This window comes from Mus pahari, chromosome 10, assembly GCF_900095145.1.
Source record: "Mus pahari chromosome 10, PAHARI_EIJ_v1.1, whole genome shotgun sequence".
Lineage (NCBI taxonomy): Eukaryota > Metazoa > Chordata > Mammalia > Rodentia > Muridae > Mus > Mus pahari.
This window is the reverse complement of record NC_034599.1, coordinates 115,071,353-115,095,702: the sequence shown is the minus strand read 5'-3', so window position 1 is coordinate 115,095,702 and position 24,350 is coordinate 115,071,353. Positions and strand designations below refer to the sequence as shown.

The 24,350-nt window shown below is 46.4% G+C and overlaps 1 protein-coding gene across 1 annotated transcript in view; it reads left to right on the top strand.

Annotated features, from left to right (window-relative positions):
- The window catches only part of Ano10 (anoctamin 10), a 117,543-nt gene that overhangs the window by 21,425 nt on the left and 71,768 nt on the right, over positions 1-24,350 (top strand). The window contains exons 5-11 of the mRNA XM_021206019.2: positions 7,454-7,573; positions 9,967-10,536; positions 11,987-12,042; positions 12,650-12,724; positions 14,219-14,401; positions 18,777-18,968; positions 22,166-22,294. Of these exons, the coding sequence (XP_021061678.1) occupies positions 7,454-7,573; positions 9,967-10,536; positions 11,987-12,042; positions 12,650-12,724; positions 14,219-14,401; positions 18,777-18,968; positions 22,166-22,294 (1,325 nt within the window). The remainder of the gene's footprint in view (positions 1-7,453; positions 7,574-9,966; positions 10,537-11,986; positions 12,043-12,649; positions 12,725-14,218; positions 14,402-18,776; positions 18,969-22,165; positions 22,295-24,350) is intronic.

Below are 24,350 nucleotides of genomic sequence, written 5' to 3'. Positions count from 1 at the left end.
GGATCTTTGGATAGGACAGTTTCTCGTTTGCATTTTCCACAGTACTGATTTTTTTTGGACACCAGGCCTTTCATATTTCATCTGCACGTGATAATACTGTTTCAGGTGCTGGTTCTCTGCCCACCACCTCCTCCTCAGCCTGTGTTCAGAAAACCCAATCTCTTTCCTAGGATGCAGATTGGCCTTGATTTGATGGCATTTTCCCAAAATTTAATCTTTTTTGACCTTGTGTTTTAAATATTGGTGTACTTTTTAAAGGATGAATTATCTTGATTTTTTTTTTAGAAACCTTCCCCCCATATACTCCTCAAAGTGAGCTGCAACAGTTGTTTTTGTGTCTTGCAAACTGTATTCTAGATGCCTAGATCAATGGGGGCTTTTACTTTTTAGTATGGTATTATCACACCATGCTCAGGTGGTGGTAGTGCACACCTTTAATCCTAGCACTCTGGGAGGCAGAGGCAGAGGCAGAGGCAGAGGCAGAGGCAGAGGCAGAGGCAGAGGCAGAGGCAGAGGCAGAGGCAGAGGCAGAGGCAGAGGCAGAGGCAGAGGCAGAGGCAGAGGCAGAGGCAGAGGCAGAGAGGCAGAGGCAGAGGCAGAGGCAGAGGCAGAGGCAGAGGCAGAGGCAGAGGCAGAGGCAGAGGCAGAGGCAGAGGCAGAGGCAGAGGCAGAGGCAAGAGAGGCAGAGGCAAGAGAGGCAGAGGCAGAGGCAGAGGCAGAGGCAAGAGGCAAGAGAGGCAGAGGCAAGAGAGGCAGAGGCAAGAGAGGCAGAGAGGCAGAGAGGCAGAGAGGCAGAGAGGCAGAGAGGCAGAGAGGCAGAGAGGCAGAGGCAGAGAGGCAGAGGCAGGAGGATCTCTGTGAGTTCAAGTCCAGCCTGGTCTACAGAGTGAGTTCCAGGACAGCCAAAGCTACACACAGAGAAATGATGTCTTGAAAAACAAACAAACAAATTTTTTTTTTACACTCCATAAGGCAAGAAGACACTTCCCTAGCACCTTTTCACATCCCATGTTTATTTTCCCTAGTGGAGGGTTGTGAGAAGAAGGGAGACATAACTTTTCAGTATCTGAATGTGAAAACTGGTTGAGGTTTTGTTGGATCTCCTTCCTGTCCCAGGCTGCCGCCTCCCCAGCATTTCTCTTCTGAGAGGCATCAGTTTAGAGAACACTTTGTGGAACAACAGGGACTGTGCATAGACTTCCCTGTTGTTGCGGACTTTGCTCACCTAAGCTTCTGGAGTTAGTCCCGTGCGTTCCTTTCCTAGGCCGCTTGGTGCCCCCACCACGAATCTGTCTTCATATTGATGATTGTCTAATACCTTTCCTCCACTGCTTTAGTCATAAAGTAGGAGTGGCTCAGGCATGACTGTCAGATCACAGGTATCTGTGTCTTTGGGGACGGACACACCAAGCTGCTTCCTGTGCCTGTTGTATCTGAGTCACACTCTGACTTTGCACGAGGTGCTTGGTTAGACTGCATGCTTGTGAACTTACTGGGCTCTGCAGTATCTGACTGTGAGGTTTCGCTCTGCGTCATCAGTGTGTGGACAGTGGTGCTAGTGTGGGTCTGTTCTCACCTCCTCCTGGTGAGCCCTACCTATCTTATTAACTCCTGATGAATGCCACTTACCGCTTTTTAAAATGATAGAATATTTTATCGTGTTTTTGACCATTTCTGTTTGTCCTAAAATTTAATTTTGCCATTTGCTTTTTAAAAATCATTTGTATCTTTTTTTGTTTTCTTGATCAGTCCTAATCGTAGAGATTGTTAATGTGGGGATCCCGTCATGTTTCTGACGAGTTGCTGTCTGTAAGGTGTGCATTTGCTTGCTTGCTTTTTGCTGTGTAGCTTGATTATTTGCTGCAAGAAGATTTTGGGCAGGTTTCCAGTGCAGACTGTATCCTTCACAGTTGCTAATTACTATTTGTTTCCTTGTTTAGTGTTGGATAAGGTTGAACTCACTCTGTGTGCCTGTTTTTATTTATCCTTTTGCTGTAAGCTCTGCTGAGGGTCATTTTAGCTGCATCTGGTGTTAGAATTAATGTTTTCCATGCAGCCCAATCTGCAGACTTTTTTCTTATGGATATTTCTTTGTTGATGCCATTCAGTTCTGTGGCCCTGGAGGTCAAGCTCTGGGCTCTACTCAGACCAGGCAAGCCCTCTCCCACTGAAATGTAATTTGGATGTATACTGTTTATTAATGACCTACGTTGTGTTGGGCTGTTTGATTTGGTGTTGTATTTCATGTTGAAATTGCTTTTGTCTGTGCTTAAGAAAAAGTTAGTACCTTATGGTTATTTTCCTCTTTTCAGTGAAAATGCTAGGTAATGCCAACTTTAAAATATAGCCAATCAAATTTAACTTAACATTTTCTTAATTTCTTTGACTTCATGTTTGCATTTTTAAATTTATATCAAAAGTTAAATTTTTGTCTCTTTTTTATTAATTTTTAGTTGTACAGAAAATGAATGTGATATTTTCATACATGTATATTTCTGACTTCATGTTCCCTCCATTGCTGCCCCCTCCTCCTGGTCACTCCTCAACTGAAAAGTTCCACCTTCTGCTTTCACATTAAACTTAGATTTTCATATGAGAGAAAAGAAGAGATACGTTGTCATCATTCCCTGCCCCCTCTCTCCATGTTGACCTCTCCCTACCCACTGCTTAGAGGGTCCGAGGGCCACACTCTGGGAGGCGCTACTGAAGTGGCTATACTTGATCCATTTCTCTGCAGTTCTCTGTAGATTGGATCATGGAACCCCGACCCCAGTACAACCTTGGAGGCACAGGTGTGGTGCTGTGGGGACAGGTCCTGTGTGGAAGCAAGTCTCCTCATAGGAGCAAGCTCTTGGTGCTTGGCCAGCTCAACTGTGTCCACCCATTTGGGGACTTCAAGGTTCCTGAACTTCTTGATGAAGGCCACCAGAACTGTGACAAACCTTGCTGTTTTACATTGTGTGACTTAAGCACTGCCAGCCGAGGGGAAGACTAGACTGGCTTTTGTGAGTTTTTTTCTTGGGCGCCATCCGGGTATCATATAAGAAAGATGGCCATCATTTGAGGAAGCATTTCCACAACTACCTTTGAAGACTTGGTGGTATTGACTGTGTTCTAGAGGTGTAGAGTGAGAGAGAGAGAGAGAGAGAGAGAGAGAGAGAGAGAGAGAGAGAGAGAGAGAGAGTGTGTGTGTGTAGGGGGCTCTTATGCGCTGTCTGGAACATCAAGTGGATTGTATATGTGTGAGCTTTCATGCACCCTCTGCAACATCCACTGTCCTAGACTTAGATACAATTTTTTTTCACCTGTGTTTTTTTTCTCTCTTTGTAACTTTGTTGATTTGGAATTTATAGTCATTTCATACTTTCTCACATTGCTCTTTGGAGCCATTCCTTCTGTTCTCTCAGCTCCTGCTTGCATTTTAATTTTGGAGATGTGTTTGCCGGGATCGCTTTACTATATCAGCTTTTCCTCGCATGACACTCAGCATGGAGACTTCCTGGCACTGTGACTTCCAGCACTGACCTCCTGCTGTTACTTCTCTGCCCATTTTTTGCTTTGATTTCTCGGTGCTCTCAGTTTCCTTGTCATGTGTCTTAATCAGTTTCTCTGTGATTAGTACTTATTATTGTTTTTGTCTTGGGTTTTTGAGTCAGAAGCTCAGTCTAGAACTGAGACTGGACTCAAATTTGCAGCAATCCTCCTGCTTCAGCCTCCCTAATGCTGGGACTGCAAGTATGAGCCACTGTTAGTTCATTTAAAATGAAGTCCTGTTTCCCCAGATTGGCAATTTTGGAAGGTAGGACATGGGAGGAAGGGGCCAGGGTCTCCAGCAAGAAGCAATGATAGAGAGAGGCTTATACTCTGTCCTGCAGTGAGTTCTCCTGAGGCAGCTGCATTCTGTAGAGAGGTTCTGGGGAGCACTGTTCTAGGGAGCACTGTTCTTACAGGGCTTGGCCTTGACTCACACCTAAGCTAACGGCCTTCCTCCTGGTGGTAGCTAGCAAGACACTACAGATGTGCACCAAGTCTTGGAAGCTCATCCATTCCCCCCTGGGTCCCAGGAACTCTGGAATACCACCACTGTCTGCCTGCTCCATCCAGGTTCAGATGTTGGCCTTAAAGGCTTTGTTTCATGCTTTGTGTTTTGCATTTGTAAATTTTGGTTTCATAAAACTTTCTTTTTAATGTTTCTTGATCTCTTTGTCTCATGAACAAGTAAGTGTTGATGTCTCCAGTGTTCTAGGTAACCAAGCACCCCACATTCTGTATCAACAGAATGTTGATTGATGCAAAAGGATATGTGCAGTCTTTCTCATTCACTTGGCTGTGAGGCATGCTCCAGATACTTCTAGGCGATGCTCAAGTACAGTACAGACACCCCTGAACAGCGCAGAAGCAAGGTCCTGGTGCTGCTGGAAGCCCCAGCTCTCTCTGTACCGATCAGCCAACCACATAGACATGACCAGGTCTGCCTGGAGTTTGCACACTTACTCTGGTATGGCTCACTGGGAGTGTGCTCTTCTCTAAGCCCAGCCTAGCTTCCTGTTTGGTGATGTCATCACAGCGCTTGTGTGCATGAGTTCTCACTGGAGATATTCCAGAACTGTGATGGGAAGAAACCTCGTTTCTTGTAAAGCTAGCCCAGCTCAGGTCCTCTGTTACAGTAACAGAAGAACAGGCTAACATGTGCTCTAACACATCTGACGTCTTTAACATTACATGGCTGTGCTCTCGAAGGCAACAGCATCTTGTTAGGACATCCTCTGTGTGTAAGGATAGACAAGTTGGAGTAGGGGGAGTCTGCCCCTAAAACCCCAAACACCACAATCAGAAATGTATGTAAGAATATTCAACCATTGAATATGTGTATATTCGATAACACACAGCACACATGCACGCACAAACACATGCACATTGTGTTTGGCCACATGGGTTTGTAGTCTTTATGTTAAACAGCTTGGAAATCAAATGAGAAACACAGGAGATATAGGTATCTCTGGGTGTAGCAGCCGTCTTCCAGTTTGGATGGAAGTAGCCTGCTTACTATGATATCCAGCAGCCACAGGAAGGGGCTGCGCTGGTCATCCCTTGCTGTGGAACCCTCCCTTCCTCAGCTTTCTGTTGTCTGGCCAGAGCCTGTCAGGAGTCCTGGGATCCCTTTCCTTTTGAGGCGAACATATCACGTTAGCCAAAGGCAGCAGTGCTGTTGCTGTTACTGCTTTTGCTGCTACGGTATCCTTCAGACCAGGCCAGCCTTCGTTTCCCTTGGATAAGATATTAATGTTTGCCATCCAGTGGCTCTCATAAGTCACTCCAGCATGAAAGGGCTATTGATGTGGAATTGTCAGCACTCTGGAAGGAGGGAATCTGGCTGAGGTTGCTGCCTTCTTTTGTTAGGCCCAAGCACCATCCTATTTTCCTTTCAAGGTAAGAGTCCTTCCTTGTAATTACAGTCGGAGCTGACGTGAGGAGGCTGGAGGTTTTTAAAGAAGCCAGCTTCTATTTTTAGAGCTGAAACCAAAACCTTGCTCTGGCATTGGTGGTGATGAGAAGCTGGTAATTTAGACTTGAAGCCTCTCTAAAGGTTCCATTCACTGTCCTATTTTTGGAGATATACAAGCGGGTCTTTGAGCCTGTTGAATAGCCTTCCATAATGGAGTTGTCTTGTAGAGAAGAACCTGAAACTTCGGTGCTATGAGCCAGCTCAGACTTTAAACCCTGGTGCAGCAGTGGAGAAGACCCCGTTGCCGCTGTGCACCCTACACCAAGGGCCAGGACTCGGGTTGTAGGTGGTTAAGTCATGCTAAAGAAAAGTCCTCAAAATTCCTAGCATAAAGAACTGACCAAAGGTCCTGACAGCGCCCAAAGCTGATAGAACTAAAACCACATGTGTGTGTCCTGCCCCCCCAGAGCTGGTACTTCGGACTGGTTCCTTTTCCAGTCACTAAGTGGGGGACCCTTCACAGTAGCTTGCCCTTTATTCCCCTCCTCCTCTGTGTAGAGTCTGTTTGAGTGATGGATTGTAAGGACTCATGGGTGAGGAGTTCTCTTTTCTTCCAGTTAGTAGGGCTGCAATCCCATCAGGGTGTGAAAGTGGTAGCCCCGCCTTTTTAAATGCAAATTCCATTGTATGAACAACCATGCTCTTCAGCAAGAGACTATCTCAAAGACTCATGGGAAAAGTGCCCCAGCTCCCCAGCATGGCCTCAGGACTGAAGATCCCTCCACACGAGTGGGTGGCTCTCGGTACCTACAGCAGCTAAGAGATCCTGGGTCCATTGAATGTGGCCAGGAGGCACTGGTCCACTGTGTTTGTCTTTTCCATACTGTGTGTGAATGTTCCAGTCATACTTGTCACCTAGCCTCATAGAGAAGGAGCAGTGCTGGGAGTTTGAAGTTCCTGTTTGTGGATGTGTCTTGTCATGAGGTTGGTAAGGCAGAAATGAGTGAGGATGCTGCCAACATAGAAGCATCTCGTCTGCCTCAGGGGAGGTCCGGTAGCCAGCGAAAATCAGAGTACTGGGGCAGAGGAATTAATTTAAAATTTGCCATTGGTCCTGAAAATCCCATTCTAAGTGTATATAGTAAGAAAGGTGTGAAGACATAGAATAATGTATGTGTAATAATTTCAGGATTTGGGGGAGGGAGGTTGGGGAGCTGGCTCAGTGGTTATCCTCTTCAGAGGTTCCATCTGTAATGGGATTTGATGCCCTCTTCTGTCATGCAGGAATTCGCAAACTGAGCACTCATGTGTATAAATAAATAAATCTTTAAGAGTTTGATATATCACCGCTCAAATGATCAAGAGCACTGTAAGGCACATAAGATGATTCCTGTTTTGTATTTAAACATCAGTATATTTGTGCATAGATTTCAGTGTATATCTTGACATCTGGTTATATATTAAATTGCTATTTGTAGTAGCTATTTTTATATAGAGAGAAAAATGGAAAGTTTGCATGCTTCTGATTTATAGTTTGTATAGATGATTTTTTTTTCGAGACAGGGTTTCTCTGTGTAGCTCTGGCTGTCCTAGAACTGTTTGTATAGTTTAAAATTTTACTCAACTTGGTTTTTGTTTGTTTGTTTGGTTGGTTGGTTGTTTTGTTTTGTTTTTTGAAACAGTGTTTCTCTGTGTAGTGCTGGCTGTCCTGGAACTCACTCTGTAGACCATGCTGGCCTCAAACTTCGAAATCTACTACCTCTGCCTCCCAAGTGCTGGGATTAAAGGTGTGTGCCACCACTGCCAGACTTTTACGCAACTTGTACTGCTTTCATAGTGAGAGAAAATAGTAAAGATATTTATATTCTGAAGTACATCGTCCACGTTCAGAGCTGTTGGGGCAGCACCAGAAACTGCCACCTCGGTGCTGAGGCGTCCTTGCTCTGTTTGCTGAAGGCATCTAAGCCGTACTAGTGTCTTAGGTAGTTCCCATGCTTTCTTCCACAGTGAGGAGACTGCTCACGTCTGGCATCGTGACCCAGGTGTTTCCGCTGCATGACACTGAAGCCCTGAAGAAGCTTGAGGGCACGTGGTACACTCGATTTGCTCTGAAGTACCAGCCCATAGGTATGTGTCACTGCCTGTGTTCCACTGATGAAGCTGCTGTCCACCCGCTCAGGACTTTCCTGCCAGTGCTTAGCAGCTACACAGACAAGGAGATGGCTTGGTGGCTTTGTCCCTTTTAAAATTTCATGTAGGCTTTGGCTAAATTTGATCTACAATATAGGCAGTTCAGAGTAGCTATTGTGAATATACATCTTCTAAAATAAGATCGCATTTGTTTTTAGTTTTGTGTGTGCGTGCGTGCGTACGCATGCACATGAGCAAAGGTGAGGTTGAGGCTGTCATGTTCATGTAGGTGCCTGCAGAGGCCAGCAGAGGGCGTTAGGGCCTGGAGCTACAGTGATGGCAATTCTGAGCTGCCTGCAGGATGTAGTCTAGAGTGAACATGGGTCCTGTGCAAGACCAGCATGCACTCTTAACTGCTGAGCTATCTCTCCAACACAGGTGAGCCATGTCTTCATATGAGGATAGCTTGACTGTGAATATTTAGTATTTGAAATTTTCTGTTCCCAGAGAGGGGACCAAGCTATGCCTGAGTTGAGTCAGAGTCAATCCTTTATTTTCTGTGAATAAGAGTAACTTTCCTGGTACATATTGAATATTACTTTATGGAAAGCTATGTCAATATTAATGTTTAAACATTTTGGGTTGGTTATGTGTTTGAGTAAACCCTTTTTTCAGTGCTGGAGATTAAATGTTGAGCATGCTAGGCAAATGCTCTACCACCAAGCACACATGGCCTTTGCTAAGATTTTAGGCATGGAGACAATATTCAAATTGGAGCCTCATTAAGGGTCGCTGTCATCTCATTTTCTTTAAAGCGCATTTTTAAATTTTATTTTAAGAGAAGCCTTCTTTCTATATTTTGTTCCTAAGCTTCATTTCCACAAACATCTATTTACAATGTTGAACAAGAAGTTTGAAGATTGAACGCTAGTGAGATGGCCAGGGCTTAAGATGCCTTGCTGCTCCTGCAGGGGACTGGACTTCCTTTCTAGCAAGTCATGTTGGATGGCTTGCAACCATCTACAACTCCAGCTTCAGGGAGATCAGGCGCCCTCTTCCTGCTTCTGAGGGTATTGTACTGTAACTCCAGTTCCAGGGGATCTGTGATACCTCATTCTGACTTCTGTGGGCACTGTATGCATATAGTGTACGTGCATAACTCAGACATATACATATACATAAACTACACTAAATTTAAAGCTAGAACCTAATAAAATCCAGTGTATAATTAAGAACTAGTTCCTCTCACTCTCCCTCCCCCCTCCCTCATCCCATTCTTGTCCCAGCTCAGCTGCTCTGAGGCCCAGGGGTTGATTCCTCACATGGCCAAGGTTAGCAGAGCTGCTGTGTGAATGGCTAAGGTTAGCAGAGCTGCTGTGTGAATGGCCAAGGTTAGTAGAGCTGCAGTGTGCACATGGCCAAGGTTAGCAGAGCTGCTGTGTGAATGGCCAAGGTTAGCAGAGCTGCTGTGTGAATGGCCAAGGTTAGCAGAGCTGCTGTGTGAATGGCNATGGCCAAGGTTAGCAGAGCTGCTGTGTGAATGGCCAAGGTTAGCAGAGCTGCTGTGTGAATGGCCAAGGTTAGCAGAGCTGCAGTGTGCACATGGCCAAGGTTAGCAGAGCTGCAGTGTGCATATGGCCAAGGTTAGCAGAGCTGCTGTGCACGTGGCCAAGGTTAGCAGAGCTGCAGTGTGCATATGGCCAAGGTTAGCAGAGCTGCTGTGCACATGGCCAAGGTTAGCAGAGCTGCTGTATGAATGGCCAAGGTTAGCAGAGCTGCTGTGTGAATGGCCAAGGTTAGCAGAGCTGCAGTGTGCACATGGCCAAGGTTAGCAGAGCTGCTGTGCACATGGCCAAGGTTAGCAGAGCTGCTGTGCACATGGCCAAGGTTAGCAGAGCTGCTGTGTGAATGGCCAAGGTTAGCAGAGCTGCTGTATGAATGGCCAAGGTTAGCAGAGCTGCTGTGTGAATGGCCAAGGTTAGCAGAGCTTCTGTGTGCATGGCCAAGGTTAGCAGAGCTGCTGTGTGCATGGCCTCTTTGGTTTGTCAGCAGGCTGCCCAGGCTACCTCCTGACCAATACTAATATGAAGGTGTGCACAAACATCCGTGTCTCAATTTGGGAAGAAAGTATCTGTTAGGTGAAGGGGAAGTGAGGGAGAAACCGAGGTAAGGCCCCCCCAAGAGTCACTTCAGCAGCGGATGCCTGAGCTGTGAACTTGGGACGTTCAAGGCTTGTTGTGTGGGGTTTGTGCTGCATGCAGGATAGAGGTGGCACCCCACACAGGATGGGAATGGAGATGTAAAGGATCACCAACCACTGAAAACACATGTCTGCTTGTGCTGTAGTAAGGTGGCCTGTACCTTCAGCCCTCCCCTTCTTTCCCCTGCAGACAGCATTCGTAACTACTTTGGGGAGACAATCGCTCTATACTTTGGGTTCCTGGAGTACTTCACCTTTGCCTTAATCCCCATGGCCATCATCGGACTGCCCTACTACCTGTTTGTGTGGGAAGACTACGACAAGTATGTCATCTTTGCCTCGTTCAACCTCATCTGGTCCACAGTGATCCTGGAGGTGTGGAAGCGTGGCTGTGCCAACATGACCTATCGCTGGGGGACACTGGTCATGAAGAGGCAGTTTGAGGAGCCCCGGCCAGGGTTTCATGGAGTCCTTGGCATCAATTCAGTCACGGGCAGGGAGGAGCCCCTCTACTCCAGCTACAAGAGACAACTGCGCATCTACCTAGTCTCTCTGCCATTTGTGTGCCTCTGCCTTTATTTCTCCCTTTATGTCATGATGATCTACTTTGACATGGAGGACTGGGCCTTGAGTCTCCACGAGGACAGTGGGTCTGAGTGGACCAGCCTTCTGCTGTATGTGCCCAGCATTGTTTATGCCGTTGTGATTGAGATCATGAACCGCCTCTATCGATATGCTGCTGAGTTCCTAACATCTTGGGGTAAGCTGCCACACTTCATCCCGTGTCTCTTTGCCTTTAAGAAGTATTGCTTGAGGTCAGAGGGTCAGGGAGCAATGGCTCAGCTGGTAAAGGCACTGTTCTTCATTCTGAGGACTAAATTTTATTCCTGAGACCTACATAGCAGGAGAGAACCAGCCATGACCTAAACACACACACACACACACACACACACACACACACACAGAGCTGTACAACACATGCACACATACATAGCACTCATACATGATACACAAAATTAAAGTAAAAGATTAAGTTGTTGCTCAGATGTTTGGGCTCACACAACTGAAGAGTAGTTAGTAGTCTTCTGGGCTTGCTATGGAGCTCACCTGTGGCCTTCACTCATCTCCAGACTGTGACTCCATAGTGCTCTTATCCAATGGAGCATGCCAGGTTCTGGGTGCCCCTGTGAACATTAGTTTCTCATTCTCACCTTCTGGTGTACTGTGAATTAGCAACTCTTCTGCGCTTTTGTGGATAAGGGGGTATTGATGTTTACCAGGCACCAACACTGTACAGTGTAGTCAGGGTAGTTCAGACATATCTGTGTTAAACCTGTCCAATATCATAACATTGTATGTCATACTGAGGGTAAAATAAAATGTCTCCAGAGCAGCTGAGATTTGCGTCCTACTGTCATTGGCAGCAGCTCAAGGGTGGGTGTGTATGTATGCATCCCTGGAAAAGAGAACCAGGATAGAGTTTAAAAGGTCATAGGTCATTCAGTATTTGTCCATGCAAGCAAATGCATTGTGTTATCCTGTGGGAAGAGTTCTGGGCCTTAATTTAATGGACCCAACGTTAAGTTTCTGTCCGTTCTCTAGTAACAGCAGCCAGTTTTCTCAGGGCTTTCTTTGTATTGGATCATATGTTCTGATGTCCACAGCCACACAGGCAGTAGCCAATCCCTACAGTAGGGCAGGAGGCTGCGAAGCAGGCGGTAGCATGGATGGCCTGAGGTCAAGTAGTGTGTACTAGTGAAGGCCAGTCCTCACTGCAGGAGTCCCTCAAGATGTTTTCTGTTCCTGCTTCTGTTGTCTTGGGACCACTGTACAATGTCTCTATTTCTAGGTGAGGCTAGAATCCGAATTCAAGTTATTCCTGTCCAAGGCCCCACACAGAGCTGTGCTGCTTCCTCTGTGACCATTTTACTGTTACAATACAGGCTCTTCTTTGGGGTGGCTGGGTGTACACTCATTTGCCAACATTTCCCAGATTTCTTTTTCTCATATTTAGGAAAAAAAAAATCATCCCCAATCACAATGACATTTCAGTGGATGAGAGTGTGCCCTTATTGATGTTCTTGGATGGCTGTGACTGACAGTCAGAGATGCCCAGGGCCTCTGAGCACAGTCCCATTAATTTGCCCCATGACAACACACCTACATTGCTTCTTGTCTGAGATAATCTTCTTTCCCTCTTCACATTATAGAGAATCACAGATTGGAATCTGCTTACCAGAATCATCTTGTTCTGAAAGTGTTGGTGGTAAGTGGAATCTTCTAGGCCATAGCGTCTCTTCAGCCAGCACTACCTTGCTGCCTCCTGGTGTGGAACAAGAGTTCAAGCCTGTGGGCCCAAAGTGACTTCCAGGTCTGGGCTCCTCAGCACAGTAGTGTCTTTCTGCCATGGCTGCCTGGGTCCCAGCATCTCCATGGGGCAGCAGCAGCCTTAGGCTTCATGTAAGGAAAAGGAGAGCGGGCCTCTGCAGGTGCTGCTGACCTGGAGGGCGCTTGGCAAGAGCAGGCTTTGTACATCACAGCAGGGAGCCTGGCTGTCCCTGTGTGGGGCTCACAGGAGGGAGCCTGGCTGTCCCTGTGTGTGGGGCTCACAGCAGGGAGCCTGGCTGTCCCCGTGTGGGGCAGGGGGCAGGACCCTGATCTCTTCCCAGGTGGGCACTGCGGACTGGAGGGGTTCTGTGCAGTTCCTCCTCATCCCTGCTCTTGCCCTTAGTGCTGTGCTTTGAACCCAGAGTTGATAGTTGAGTTAAGGCCTGAGGGGAAAGGGAAGTGCCCCAATGTCCCTCCCTGTCCGCAGCAGTTTTAGATGGATTGTGCTGCTGCAGAGCTCTTCACACTGTTGTCTTCTTTGGCAGTTCAACTTTCTGAATTGCTTCGCCTCACTCTTCTACATTGCCTTTGTCCTGAAGGACATGAAGCTTTTGCGCCAGGTGAGTGTGGTAACAGGATGCTGAGGGGAGGCTGTGCTTTATGCTTTTATTTTGTCTGTTTTTATTCCCCTTTAAAGAATAAGCATTAGCACCTGCTCAATATATTGTGCTCACCAGAGAAGTTAGTTAAGTCTAATTTTCTTGCAAATAAGCAAGCAGAACTGACCCCTCCCAAGGCACGGGTGTCTGAAGTCTGTAATCTGTGGTCAGTGATGTGGGTGGTTAGGATAACCTGTAACAGGTCTTGCAAATTTCACTTTCACATGAATAACATGTTATACCTGAGAGAAGAGTAAGTCCTGTGTGGTGCTGCTTCATGTCTGAAATGTGTGACAAAGTCCTGCCTACATTTATAGTATCATAGTTTCTGGATCATATAAAACCAGTAACTAGTAAAACTAATAAATTGAATTCAAAGTATTAATTTTTCTCTTAAAATATGTATTTTGTTTGTATGAGTTCTGGGCCACATGCATACTTACTTATGTGCCAAGTACCTGATGCCAGGGTGGGGTGGGGAGACAGAGGAGGGCATCGGATCCCCTGTAGCAGGAATCACAGATGATTGTGAGCTGCCATGTCTGCCTATGTGGGTGCTGGGAATTGAACCCTCATCCTCTGGAAGAACAGCCAGTGCTCTTTACCACTAACTATCTCTGCAGTCCTTCAGAGTATTGATTTCTCCTGTATGTGCATACATGTCTGTATGCAGAGGCAAGTCTAATGTTGGGTCTTTCTCGATTACTTTCCACTTTATTTATTTATTTTTGAGATATGGTCTCTCACTAAACCTGGAGTTTGTTAATTCAGCAGGACCCGCTGCCCAGTGAGCCCCAAGGGTCTTCCTGTCTCTGCCTCCCCAGCACTGGGATCCTGGCACTAATTACCATGTCCATCTCTTTACTCAGGGAATCTGAACTCAGGTCCTCACGCTTACACAGCAGGCATTTCACTGATGGAGTCATCTCCACAACTCACAACTTCTAAAATACTTTAGTCAACAGTGATCCCCACCCTGTGAAACCTGGCATTTTGTAGTAACATGTTATAGTTGGGTAAAATGACAAAGATTACTGTCACAATGTCAGATTAACTTACTTTCCCAAGAACTCTGGATTGCCTGGCCGGCCGGCTGGCCAGCCACCCACCCATCCACCCATCCATCTGTCCACCCATCCATCCATCCATCCATCCATCCATCATCATTTATCTAAGGCAGCATCTCACTATGAAGGTTCCTGGGTGGCCTAGAACTTGATATGTTGACCAAACCTCCTTCTGCTTCCAGACTGTCAGGATTTAAGTCATGTCCCACCACACCCAGCCCAGCTGTTTTCTTCTGATATTCTTCATGAGTTAGAAACATTGCATTCACACCCAGCTCTCTAATGCTCATGTTTGTGACATTATATGATCTGATTGTAGTGTTGGAGGACTGTACAAGTTGTGGTTTTGTTCTGTTCTTGCTGAATTGACACTCATGCTTCTCCTTAGAGCTTGGCCACACTCCTGATCACCTCCCAGATTCTGAACCAAGTCGTAGAATCTCTTCTTCCTTACTGGCTCCAGAGGAAGTACTGTGCAAGGGTAAAGAGGAAGGTGCGGGAATTAAAGTCGGATGTCGACACAACCTTGTATGAGCAAGTCCTCCTGGAGAAGGAAATGGGAACGTACCTGGTAAGTGCAGTGTGGCTGAGTTACACTTTAGTGAATGTGTGTGATAGTCACACATGTTCATGAGTGTGTGCTGTGAGCTCATTGTCTCCAATGTGCTGTGCTTCCCTCTAAGAGCTCTGCAGCAGGTTTGACATTAGAAGGATAGAACCATGCGTTAAGATGCCTGTGTTGATTCTTTAACACCAGAGGGTGAGGGTGGAGGATTACCTGACTGTTTCACAGAGAGAGGTGTAGGGATGAGTGCTCAGGTGTGACAGTGCACAGGAGAGATGGTCCCTGAAGCAGCAGAATTGCTCACCCATGACTGTTAGGACATCATTAGTGCCGTTATAGTTATTAGTTTATGTGTTGTGTGCGAGAGAGCCTGTGCAACATGGAGTCAGAGATCAACTTCTGGAGGTCAGTTCCCACCTCCCACTCAGTCAAGGCAGAGTTTCTTATATCTGCTGCTGTGCATGCCCCAGGCTAGCTGAGCTGCATGCCCCAGGCTAGCTGCTCTGCATGCCCCAGGCTAGCTGAGCTGGCTGGGAGCTTCCAAGCCTTCTGTGTTTGCTTCTTGTCTCACAATGGGAGTGCGGGGGGGATTACAGATGTGTGTCATGGATCCTGTTTTCTGAGTGGGATGGATTTGGGGACTGAGCGGGTCGTGAAGCTTAAGAGTGTCCTTGCTGCTGAGTCCTCTCTGCCCCAGGACAACTCCAGAGGACTTATCAGTTGTTTTGAGGAAATGGACGTGGATTATTAGAGGTTTAGTTGCTTGCAATAAAAAACTCTAGCTCATGAAAACTTAACTCTTCCTTTACTCTTATCTGCTGACAAGTTCTGAAGCAAATTTACCACCCTCCCAGGTCTCTCTGTTGCTTTCTCTAGGCTCATTGTGTGCTATACAGACCACACACACACACACACACACTCATTTATACTCCTTTACACTCACTCTCATATATGTACACTCATACACACTCATACTGTCACTCAGCACACTCACACACTCATTTACTCACACACTCTTGCTCACCCCCATTCAAACTCACTCACACACTCTCACTCATTCACACACTCACTCATAGATTCACGCTCACACACACATACACTCATTCACACTCACACTCACTCACTCAACTCAGTTCTTCCTCATTTGAGGATGAATGGCCATAGGGACACCCAGAATCTTCACTGTGATCTTTCCTGTGCTCTCACATCTTTTTCCTTTAGGAAGCATAACAGCAGTGTGACCATAGTCCACTCTTGTGTGTGGCCGTCGTTCACTCTTGTGTCTGATAGCACAAACTCTAGAATTATCCTGAGCAGAAATGGACAGTGCAGTTCTGTTACTGGAAGTGGGTCCTAGCCTCTGCTTCTTTGCTTCTGAGTCTGTGGCTAGCATTTACCCATTTGCTTCTTACTGAAGTCAGAAGTCTTGGAATCAGATGCTCCCTGGCTGCCATGCAGGAGTCTGAAGTGTTATTGTGAGTTTGAAAGACGGAAGTCTGTCAGAGTCTCAAACTATTGTAAAGCATGGCTTCCCCCTTCACTATAGAAAACTGGAAAAATTGCAGACAGAGTAGGCAAGGAAAATGAAGCTTCTGCCTCTTGGGCTACGGTGACCTCTGGGTGTCCTGACCTCTGACCTGCTCAAAGCTTCCGGGTCCATTGCTGCCCCTCCCTTGCACCCAGTGCTTTATATCCTTGTAGCTGTGGGAGGAGAGACTTTTATGAATTAGCATTATTAAGCAATATTAATATATATGATTTGAGCGGATAAACCAAACAGCAGACCACGCCAAGGTGATTCCACGTGAGAGGTTTATTAAGCAGGGATGGGGAGCGGCAAAGCGGGTAGAAGAATAGAGAAGAGAGAGAGAAGGAGGAGAAAAAGGGGAAGGGGGAAGAGAAGAAGTGGGGTGAAGAGAGGAGGAGAAGAGGAAGAGGAGGGGGTGATCTCCTAATTTATANGGAGAATGACATCACACCAATGAGGGTGGGGACTGAGCCAGGTGAGTTGTGGGATTGAGGGTCGTTGTCCTGGCAACGCAGGTCTAGTGTCACATGGTTGGGCCAGGCCTTGGAGTGTCCTGGTGCTAACAGAGACTTCCATCCCAATGCCCCACCCAGCAGCCACTGCCACCTAGCCAGAGAGCCATCTCCCACCAAGCAGACTGTGAAGAGGCTGGCCAGGGCTGTGCCTGGATGTCAGTCTTCACTTAAAACATTTTCTGATTTGTGAAATGCAATTACTTTTAAGGGTTCTTTATTTATGTGAGTATATTGTTATTTCAGTGAATCAATTTTTCATTCTAATTTCTAGCAGAGCTCATGTAAGGATGGTCTTTCCCCTCACTCCCTTCTCGCAGCAGTCAGCCTCTGTGATCACCTGGTGTGGTTTTGCTGGTGTGCTTATGCTGGGCTGCACTAAGCTGGGTTGTCCTGTGGCAGGTGGGGTCCTCTATCCCATCACATTGGTGGCAGATTTCAACGGAGTTTTTCTGTTTTAAAGTGACTGGGTTTCTGGGGGCACGTGCTCTGAAGCTGAGCCCCCTGCTGTTCTAGCCCTGACACTGCTGCATCTTTTCTCAGCAGGTGGGCTGAGCCTCCCTAGCATTTCCAGCATTTCCTGTCATCCTGCTGGGCTTTCTGCATGGACAGCTGTGTCTGTTTTCTTCCTTCTTCCTAACTCCACCTTGTCACTGTTGGCTGTTGTCTTTGTTTTGTGTTTTGGAGACATTTAAAATATCTTGTTTTGTAAGAATTTTAAATCATGAACAATATTGAACCATTTTCTTTCTGTTGTGATTATTATCTCCTTAATTGTCTTATCATGTCACTACACTGCTCAGTGGGAATATGCTAAGATTTTATTCTGTGTTGAGACCATAAGCTACTCATCTCCCTTTCTCCATCCTTGAGGCTCATTTTATTGACCACAAAACATGAGTTTGGCATCAGTCCCTGCCCCATGGCCTTCATCCATGCCTGCTTTGCTTGAGAGTTGGTTTGGCACTGGGTACATACACTGTGTATGAGGTAGGAAAGGAACAGGTGGGATGGGCCCCTGGAACCTGAACTTTGTCTTCAGATATTAATGAATTAGGAATGTGAGGTCACGATTTTGACTGACATACCATAACCGTTCTACATGTCAGCTCTTAAGGCTGCCATCAGGTGGTCTTTGCTGACCTTCACCTAAGAGGTCAAGGGTGTCTTGGGCTTGTGTTTGCTTTGCTAAGTTTACGTTTTTCTCTTCTTGCTCTTGGGTTTTACCTGGTGCTGACTCAGCTTGGTGGTTCAGTCTCTCTTAAGTGTAAGTGTACTGGCAGTGAGCATGTAGGTACCTAGAGCTGCAAGTTGCTCCCTAGCTAGCCCTTGGGGTATGAGGAAGGGCTCCCTAAAGTGGACTCTCACATGCCAGGAGCCACCCAGCCCACTGTGGCATGAGGAGGAGGTTTTCTGAGCAAGGGACCCTAGCATTTTAGAAGCCATTCAATTGGCTCTTTTGAGGGAAACTGTACATCTATGTGATCAGGACAGCATGATTCCAAATGTGAAAATGGAACATGTACGTGTACACACACACACACACACACACACACACTCACACTCATGCGGTGGCAGTGGCGGGGTCTTCTAGTGGTAGTGGTTGAGTTATCTATCCTCTGAGGTGTGTTGTCTTTTTTTTGGTTGGGACTTTCTGTGTTCACTCAGCAAGCTGACAGCTCTTCCTCCGCCATCCTGTGGGCAAAGGTCAAATGTAGGACTGTAGGACGAGCGTGCGTGCATGCTCATATGGACCAAAGGACAACTTACAAGATTTGGTCCTCTCTTTCCATCATATGAATTTTGGAAGCAAATTCAGGTCTCTGACCTTAGCATCGGGCTCCTTCACACAGTGTTGCATTATCCCAGTTCATTGGCACTTTCTAGTTAAGGTCTGGGCATCTTGAGTATACCTATGGGTAAGGATCTGTCCCCCTTGAGTGTGTATCTGTGAAGCTTTGGCTGTCCTTGAACTCAGAGATCTGCCTTTCTCTGCCTCCTGCATGTTGGGATTAAAGGTGGCTAGCAAGGATACATCTCTTGGATCATTAAAAACAACATGTTTAGATTTGGTGTTGTTTGTCTTGTGTTGGTTCGAGTGGGTATCTTCAGTTTAATGATTTATATGTGAGGAAATGGGTAAATAATTTTTGATTCCTTATTTCAGCAACTTAGTGCAAAATAACTTTTAAATTTGTCCGAATTTATGGTTGAGAAGAAAAGATTGGTGTAGATCTTGAGTCCTTTAGTAGCTAAAGACCATCCCCTGTCCCTTTGCTAGCATTGAAGTGGTTATTCCTATGTGACATTGAGCAATGCCTGTTGTCTCTCTACATTGCAGGGAACCTTTGATGATTACTTGGAGTTGTTCCTGCAATTTGGCTATGTGAGCCTTTTCTCTTGTGTTTACCCATTAGCAGCTGCCTTTGCTGTGTTAAATAACTTCACTGAAGTCAACTCAGATGCCTTGAAAATGTGCAGGGTCTTCAAACGGCCGTTTGCAGAACCTTCGGCCAGTATTGGCGTATGGCAGGTAACTATGTGAAGAACAATGTGAAAAGCTGAGTCATTGTTGGGGAAAGAAAAACTCTAAAAGCAGAAAATGTATAATACCCAGAACACCACTAAATACCAGAAAAGAAGCCCAAGAGTGATATTGATAACTCAGGTAAGAAAAACAAACAGTAAAAACGGATCAGATAGAAAACAAGTGTCTGACTTAAATCTCAGCACACCAATGCTTACACTAACTATAAATGGCCTAAATATACAGATTAAAGACTGAGAATGGCAGAGTGGATGAGACTGGGATCCAAGTGTGCACTGTTTTTAGAAATAATTCACAGCAGTTGATAAACGGGGTGTAAGTAAAAGAAAAAAAGAAAACATTGCTGAGAAGAAAAGAGGGAAAAGTGCAAGCAGAGGCTGCTGTGGTACCAGAGAGAAACGCTCTGCCCTGAAAAGGGGGACACATTCTCAGAAAAACATCAAACTGAAATAAATGTGTATGCATCAAGCAACAGTTTTAAAACAGAAGAGAGAACAAAAGCTTAAAGAGAAAGGAGAAATGGTGAACCCTCATTGTACTTAAAGATGAAAGCACTCCCTTCCCCAAGATAGAAGAGGAAAGTCAAGAATGAAGAAGGCTCAGTGGTGCCATCAGCAGGCAGTGTCTGACAGAACATCCAGTTATCTCAGGACAGAAAGCACTTCAAAGAGTGGAACTGTACATAGTACACCTTTGACAATAAGCTCAAACTAGAGTTAGTGACAGAAGATAACAGCAGGATATCCATTGAAAAAGCAGTCAGCACAAAATGCACATGAGGAGAAGCTCTCAGATGACACCCAAAAATATACTAAACCAGAAGAAAAGTGTGTGGGATGTGGCTGATGAGAGAGGGACCAGGAACTCACAGCACTAGGCATTTATGCTGAAAAAGATCTCAGTATTTGTTAAACTAGAAAAGACAGGCAAGATAAGCCCAAGGCCAGTAGAAGAAAGGAAACAAGGAAGAGCCAATTCAGTGAAAGTGAAGGCAGAAATGTGGTCAGTGAGAAGACACAAACACAGTGGCAGGGCCCAGCAGGCACTGCATGAGGTCAGACCTGAACACTTGCAGCTGCTGGGGTACTAGGGTGTGGCCACAGGAACTTGACAACTAGTAGAGAGTACCTTCCCTTCAAAGGCAGAGACTCCTGCTGCAGCTCAGCCAATGAGTGCAGGAGAGGAGGAGGGGACAGCACTGTGACTGTGAAGGAAGCTGAGTCTAGAGCCCACATCCCCAGAAGAAAAAAAATCTGACTTAGATAACTATACCACAGATTTCACTACTTAAAAAGAAGTCATACCAATTTTATACAATTCTAGTCAGTGGAGGAAGAGGAGTATTTCCCAGATCATCTTATGAGACCAGGTCTAGGGGTCATTCTTCAGCGAGAGGCTCTGAGGAGGAAGGGCTAGGGCGTCAGAGATAAAGGAGATAGAGCAGGTGGGCTCGGGGCTTGCCGATGCAGACGCATAGGGCATATGCAATAATGTCTTATGCCAAGCAAGCTTATTAGGAAGTGCAGCATCTTACATCCTATTTCCCCGGAAATATGTTTGCAGCAGAAACTACCACACAATGGGGCAGAGCCAGCAGCAGGCTAAGCCAGCTGCTCTAGGAAGCAAGGGTGCCATGAGCATCACGGACCTCACTCTCAGCAGCCTTGGTACTGATAAGTCCAGTCTTTTAGGGTGGGAAGAGTCGGGTTCTCAGGACCCAAAGCTGCAGCTCTCCTAAGGCCCTTGCCTCAGGCTATGACTGCTTCTGCCAAACGCATTCCTGGCTCAGAGAAGGCGCTGCTTCCCTCCCCATACACTGGGGCCTCAGGAAAAGCCTAGGATCAGCCTCGCCCTCAGTACTTAGGGAGCCAGAATTAATGTGATGGCAAGACCAGACACACAGAGAATTAAGAAACAAATAGTATCCCCCATGTATAGCAGAAAACATGAAGCCATTTGTGCTCTGAAACTGTGGAACAGCACGTTTACACAGATGGGCACAAGAAAAGCTGAAATGGGTGTGCGGTGCCAGTGTTCTTGCTGCCTGTCACATAGTACTGTGATTCCCAGACACATTTCTTCTGTGACAATGACATGAAGATGTGTGGACTTATGTAAAGATGCATAGACCCTGTGTGTGAACTTAGATACTGTGAAGATATAAGTTCACAAAGTATAGACTATAGATCCATTTTACCTAAAACATCAAGTGACGAAAGGCCAAGCAGCTGAAACAAGCCAATGGATGAGGGATGTGTAAAAGCACTCTTGGTGCTCAGTAGGGTTAGAATTACTGTCTAAACCAATCAGAGAAGGCAAAGGTTGTAAACATAAAACAGAAGGGACTGATACAACTGTTTGAGGAAATATGGTTTCAGACTTGTATCCGTGGAAGAACCCAGAGTATCAACCAGAAAATTGCTTGAGGTAACAAAAATTAGTGTAAGCACTGAGCAGCTATTTTCATATCTATGACTGTTGGAAGACATGCCAGAAGTATAGTCCTTGTGCTCCATAGAATGAATGCCGCCCATTATCATGCAGCAGCCATCAAGAGCTTTAGTTACAAACAGAAAGAAAGGAACACAGGTTCTCCAGTGACCCAGAGACCCAGTGACCATCATAGGACTCACTGACCTCCTGGGGGCACAGTCAGTGTTCTGTAAGTCCCACTGAAGCCTGGCTTCTGGATTTGCTAGTGCCCTACAAGGACTTTGGTTCTTGTCCCCAGGAAGGGACCACATGGATAATGAGCTTGGTTGTAGCTAAGCCAGGTGGAACATGGGGCGTATCAAAGTGGGACGGTTTTGTAAAGTAGCTTCTTTCCAGATATCGCCTGCTTTTGGGAGCAAAATGCTTTCCTGTGATGGTTTTTACATTCCCTTCAGAAACACGCAGGGAGAAGTAGCATGAGCAGTGCCAGAGGTGCCCACACTCAAAGCCTAGCCACACCTAGGTGTGAAGGCTGGGCATACTGCTTAGGAGTAGTCAAGCCAAAAGACTCTAAGATGCCCACAACCACACAGCTTTCTTAAGCAAAGAGAACCCTACCAAGATGGCCGGAGGTTTAAAATGTATGTAGATGGGATAGAACCAGGGAAGGGCTTGTCCTTGGGGTTCAGAGAACCTGGGGATGGGACATAGCTGCTGCTGCTCTTCATGCTGCTCCTTTTCCCTTTCAGTTGGCTTTTGAAACGATGAGTGTTATATCCGTGGTCACTAACTGTGCTCTGATTGGAATGTCACCACAAGTGAACGCAGTCTTTCCAGAATCCAAAACAGACCTTGTTCTGATCGTGGTGGCTGTGGAGGTAAGTCAAAGTGTTCATCCCACCACAGGCCTCTCATCCTCCATCAGAGCTGCCGCGCCGTCTCTAGTAACACATGTGCCGAGCAGTAAGAAAACATGTCTGACTAGAGAATGTAGGCTGTGAGCTGCTGCTCCCGGCCCAGCTCACAGGAAGAGACCTTTCCAGACACTGTTGGATTCTCCATTTGGAATAGACATCTGCGGACTTGACGTGTGTTTTCTGCTTTACACCTGGTCCACTGCAGTGGCATTCACTGTGACACCCTCAGGCTCTGTGGTAACTTGTAGGAAGGCACATAGTCTTACACACAAGACACCGGTACTCTGGCCGCATGTCTCATGTCTCTCTCTATCATTTTGGAATATGGGGCCCTACTGTGTCTGGAATACTAGGCAGGGACCAAACATGAGCAAGAAATCTTCAGAGCTGCCTCCATTGCTAGTGATATTGGACACCAAAGAACATTGTGCCCTTTTGTGACTAGTTAGAAATGTAATACTTGTGGAAATGTACAGAAACAGAGCGTGGTAAAGACTGTAGAGTAGCACACCCCAAAGTTCTGGGTCAGCGTTGACCCAAGAAAATGAAGTTGTGACTTTGAATGCCCTGCTTGGAGGCTGAAGAGATCCATCTTCGTGGTCCCCCTTTCTTCCGTCCTATGTTGTGAGCTCAGTGTGTGTTTGTGCTCACTGTGTGTGCTCACTACATGTTAGCTCACTGTGTGTGTGTGTGCGTGCACTCTCAGTGTGTGAGTTCACTGTGTGCGAGCTCACTGTGTGTGTGCACTGTGTGTGAGTTCACTGTGTGTTCACTGTGTATATGCTTACTGTGTGTGCTTGCTGTGTGTGAGTTCACTGCGTGTGCTCACTGTGTGTATGCTCACTGTGTGTGTTCATTGTGTGTGCATGTGCTCACCCTGGATGCCACGGGTGCAGTGTGCATTCCGGAGGATAATTCCTAGACACCACTGAGCAGGAAGGGAGGACGATGGCCCTGGTGGGAGCCAGTATGTCGGTGTTGAGTTTGGGGTATAGAACCATGGTTTGAAGAGCCATTTGCAAGGTTTATTACCTGTCGAAGAGAGGGTGAGGAAAAGACCTGAAGGCTGCCTGGACTTGCAGAAGCCATTCATTGGGCTGTGAGAGCCCTTGTGATGCCAGAAATGCTTTGCAGCCTTGCCACTTGTTTCTTTTTTAACTGAGTCCAGAGTTGCCCATGCTTTGGGCACTGACTTCAAACCACCTTGGTGCAGAAGAGGTCAGCTGGGGCGCTGGAAGACAGTCTGCATGGAGGATGCTTTCCCAGCCTCTGAGTGATCCTTAGTGCTTCGAAAAAGGTGGACCTGGATGTCGGGTGGTTTCTTGGTTGGTAAGTGCTTAACAGTAGCGAGAAAGGATGAAAGTCCTGAGAGACACAGAAAGCCTGACAGTCAGTGCACAGCAGCGCCGTTCTGAGCTGGAGGATGTGAGTGTGGCCATCTCTGTTTCTGCTTTCCCTTCTCTGATCTTTCATGGACTCCATGCTGCTGCTTTCCTGGGTTGGATGCTGCTCTAATCAGACCCAGGGCCTGGAGCTCCTGCCTTGGCTCGGGCGACCTGCTGACCTCAGGGCAGCTCTGCAGATGGCCAGGCTCCAGTTTCTTGTGCTCATACACTAGAGAGTCCCCTCCTTGTGGTTGGTAACTTATTTTTCTATGTCAGTACAAAAATCAACCTTGGAAAAAACGTTAGATATAACATTACAGCAATAAAAAAAAAGTAAGTTAACTAGTTTTACTCTAGCATTACTAAGAAAGATGTATGCCATATGGCCTCTCCGTAAATAAAAATGGAGCATTTAGAAATAAATTAGAAAACGTAGGTTTTGGTTGTGTGACCATGTCAGTTTATAAAGTCATGTTGAGATTCAGTTCAGAGTTAGAAGGTAACCGCTAGGCGACATGTATGTCAGTCAGCTCAGCTGTGCTCACCCTTCTCTGTAATGCGTGTGACATGTATGTCAGTCAGCTCAGCCGTGCTCACCCTTCTCTGTAGTGCGTGTGACATGTATGTCAGTC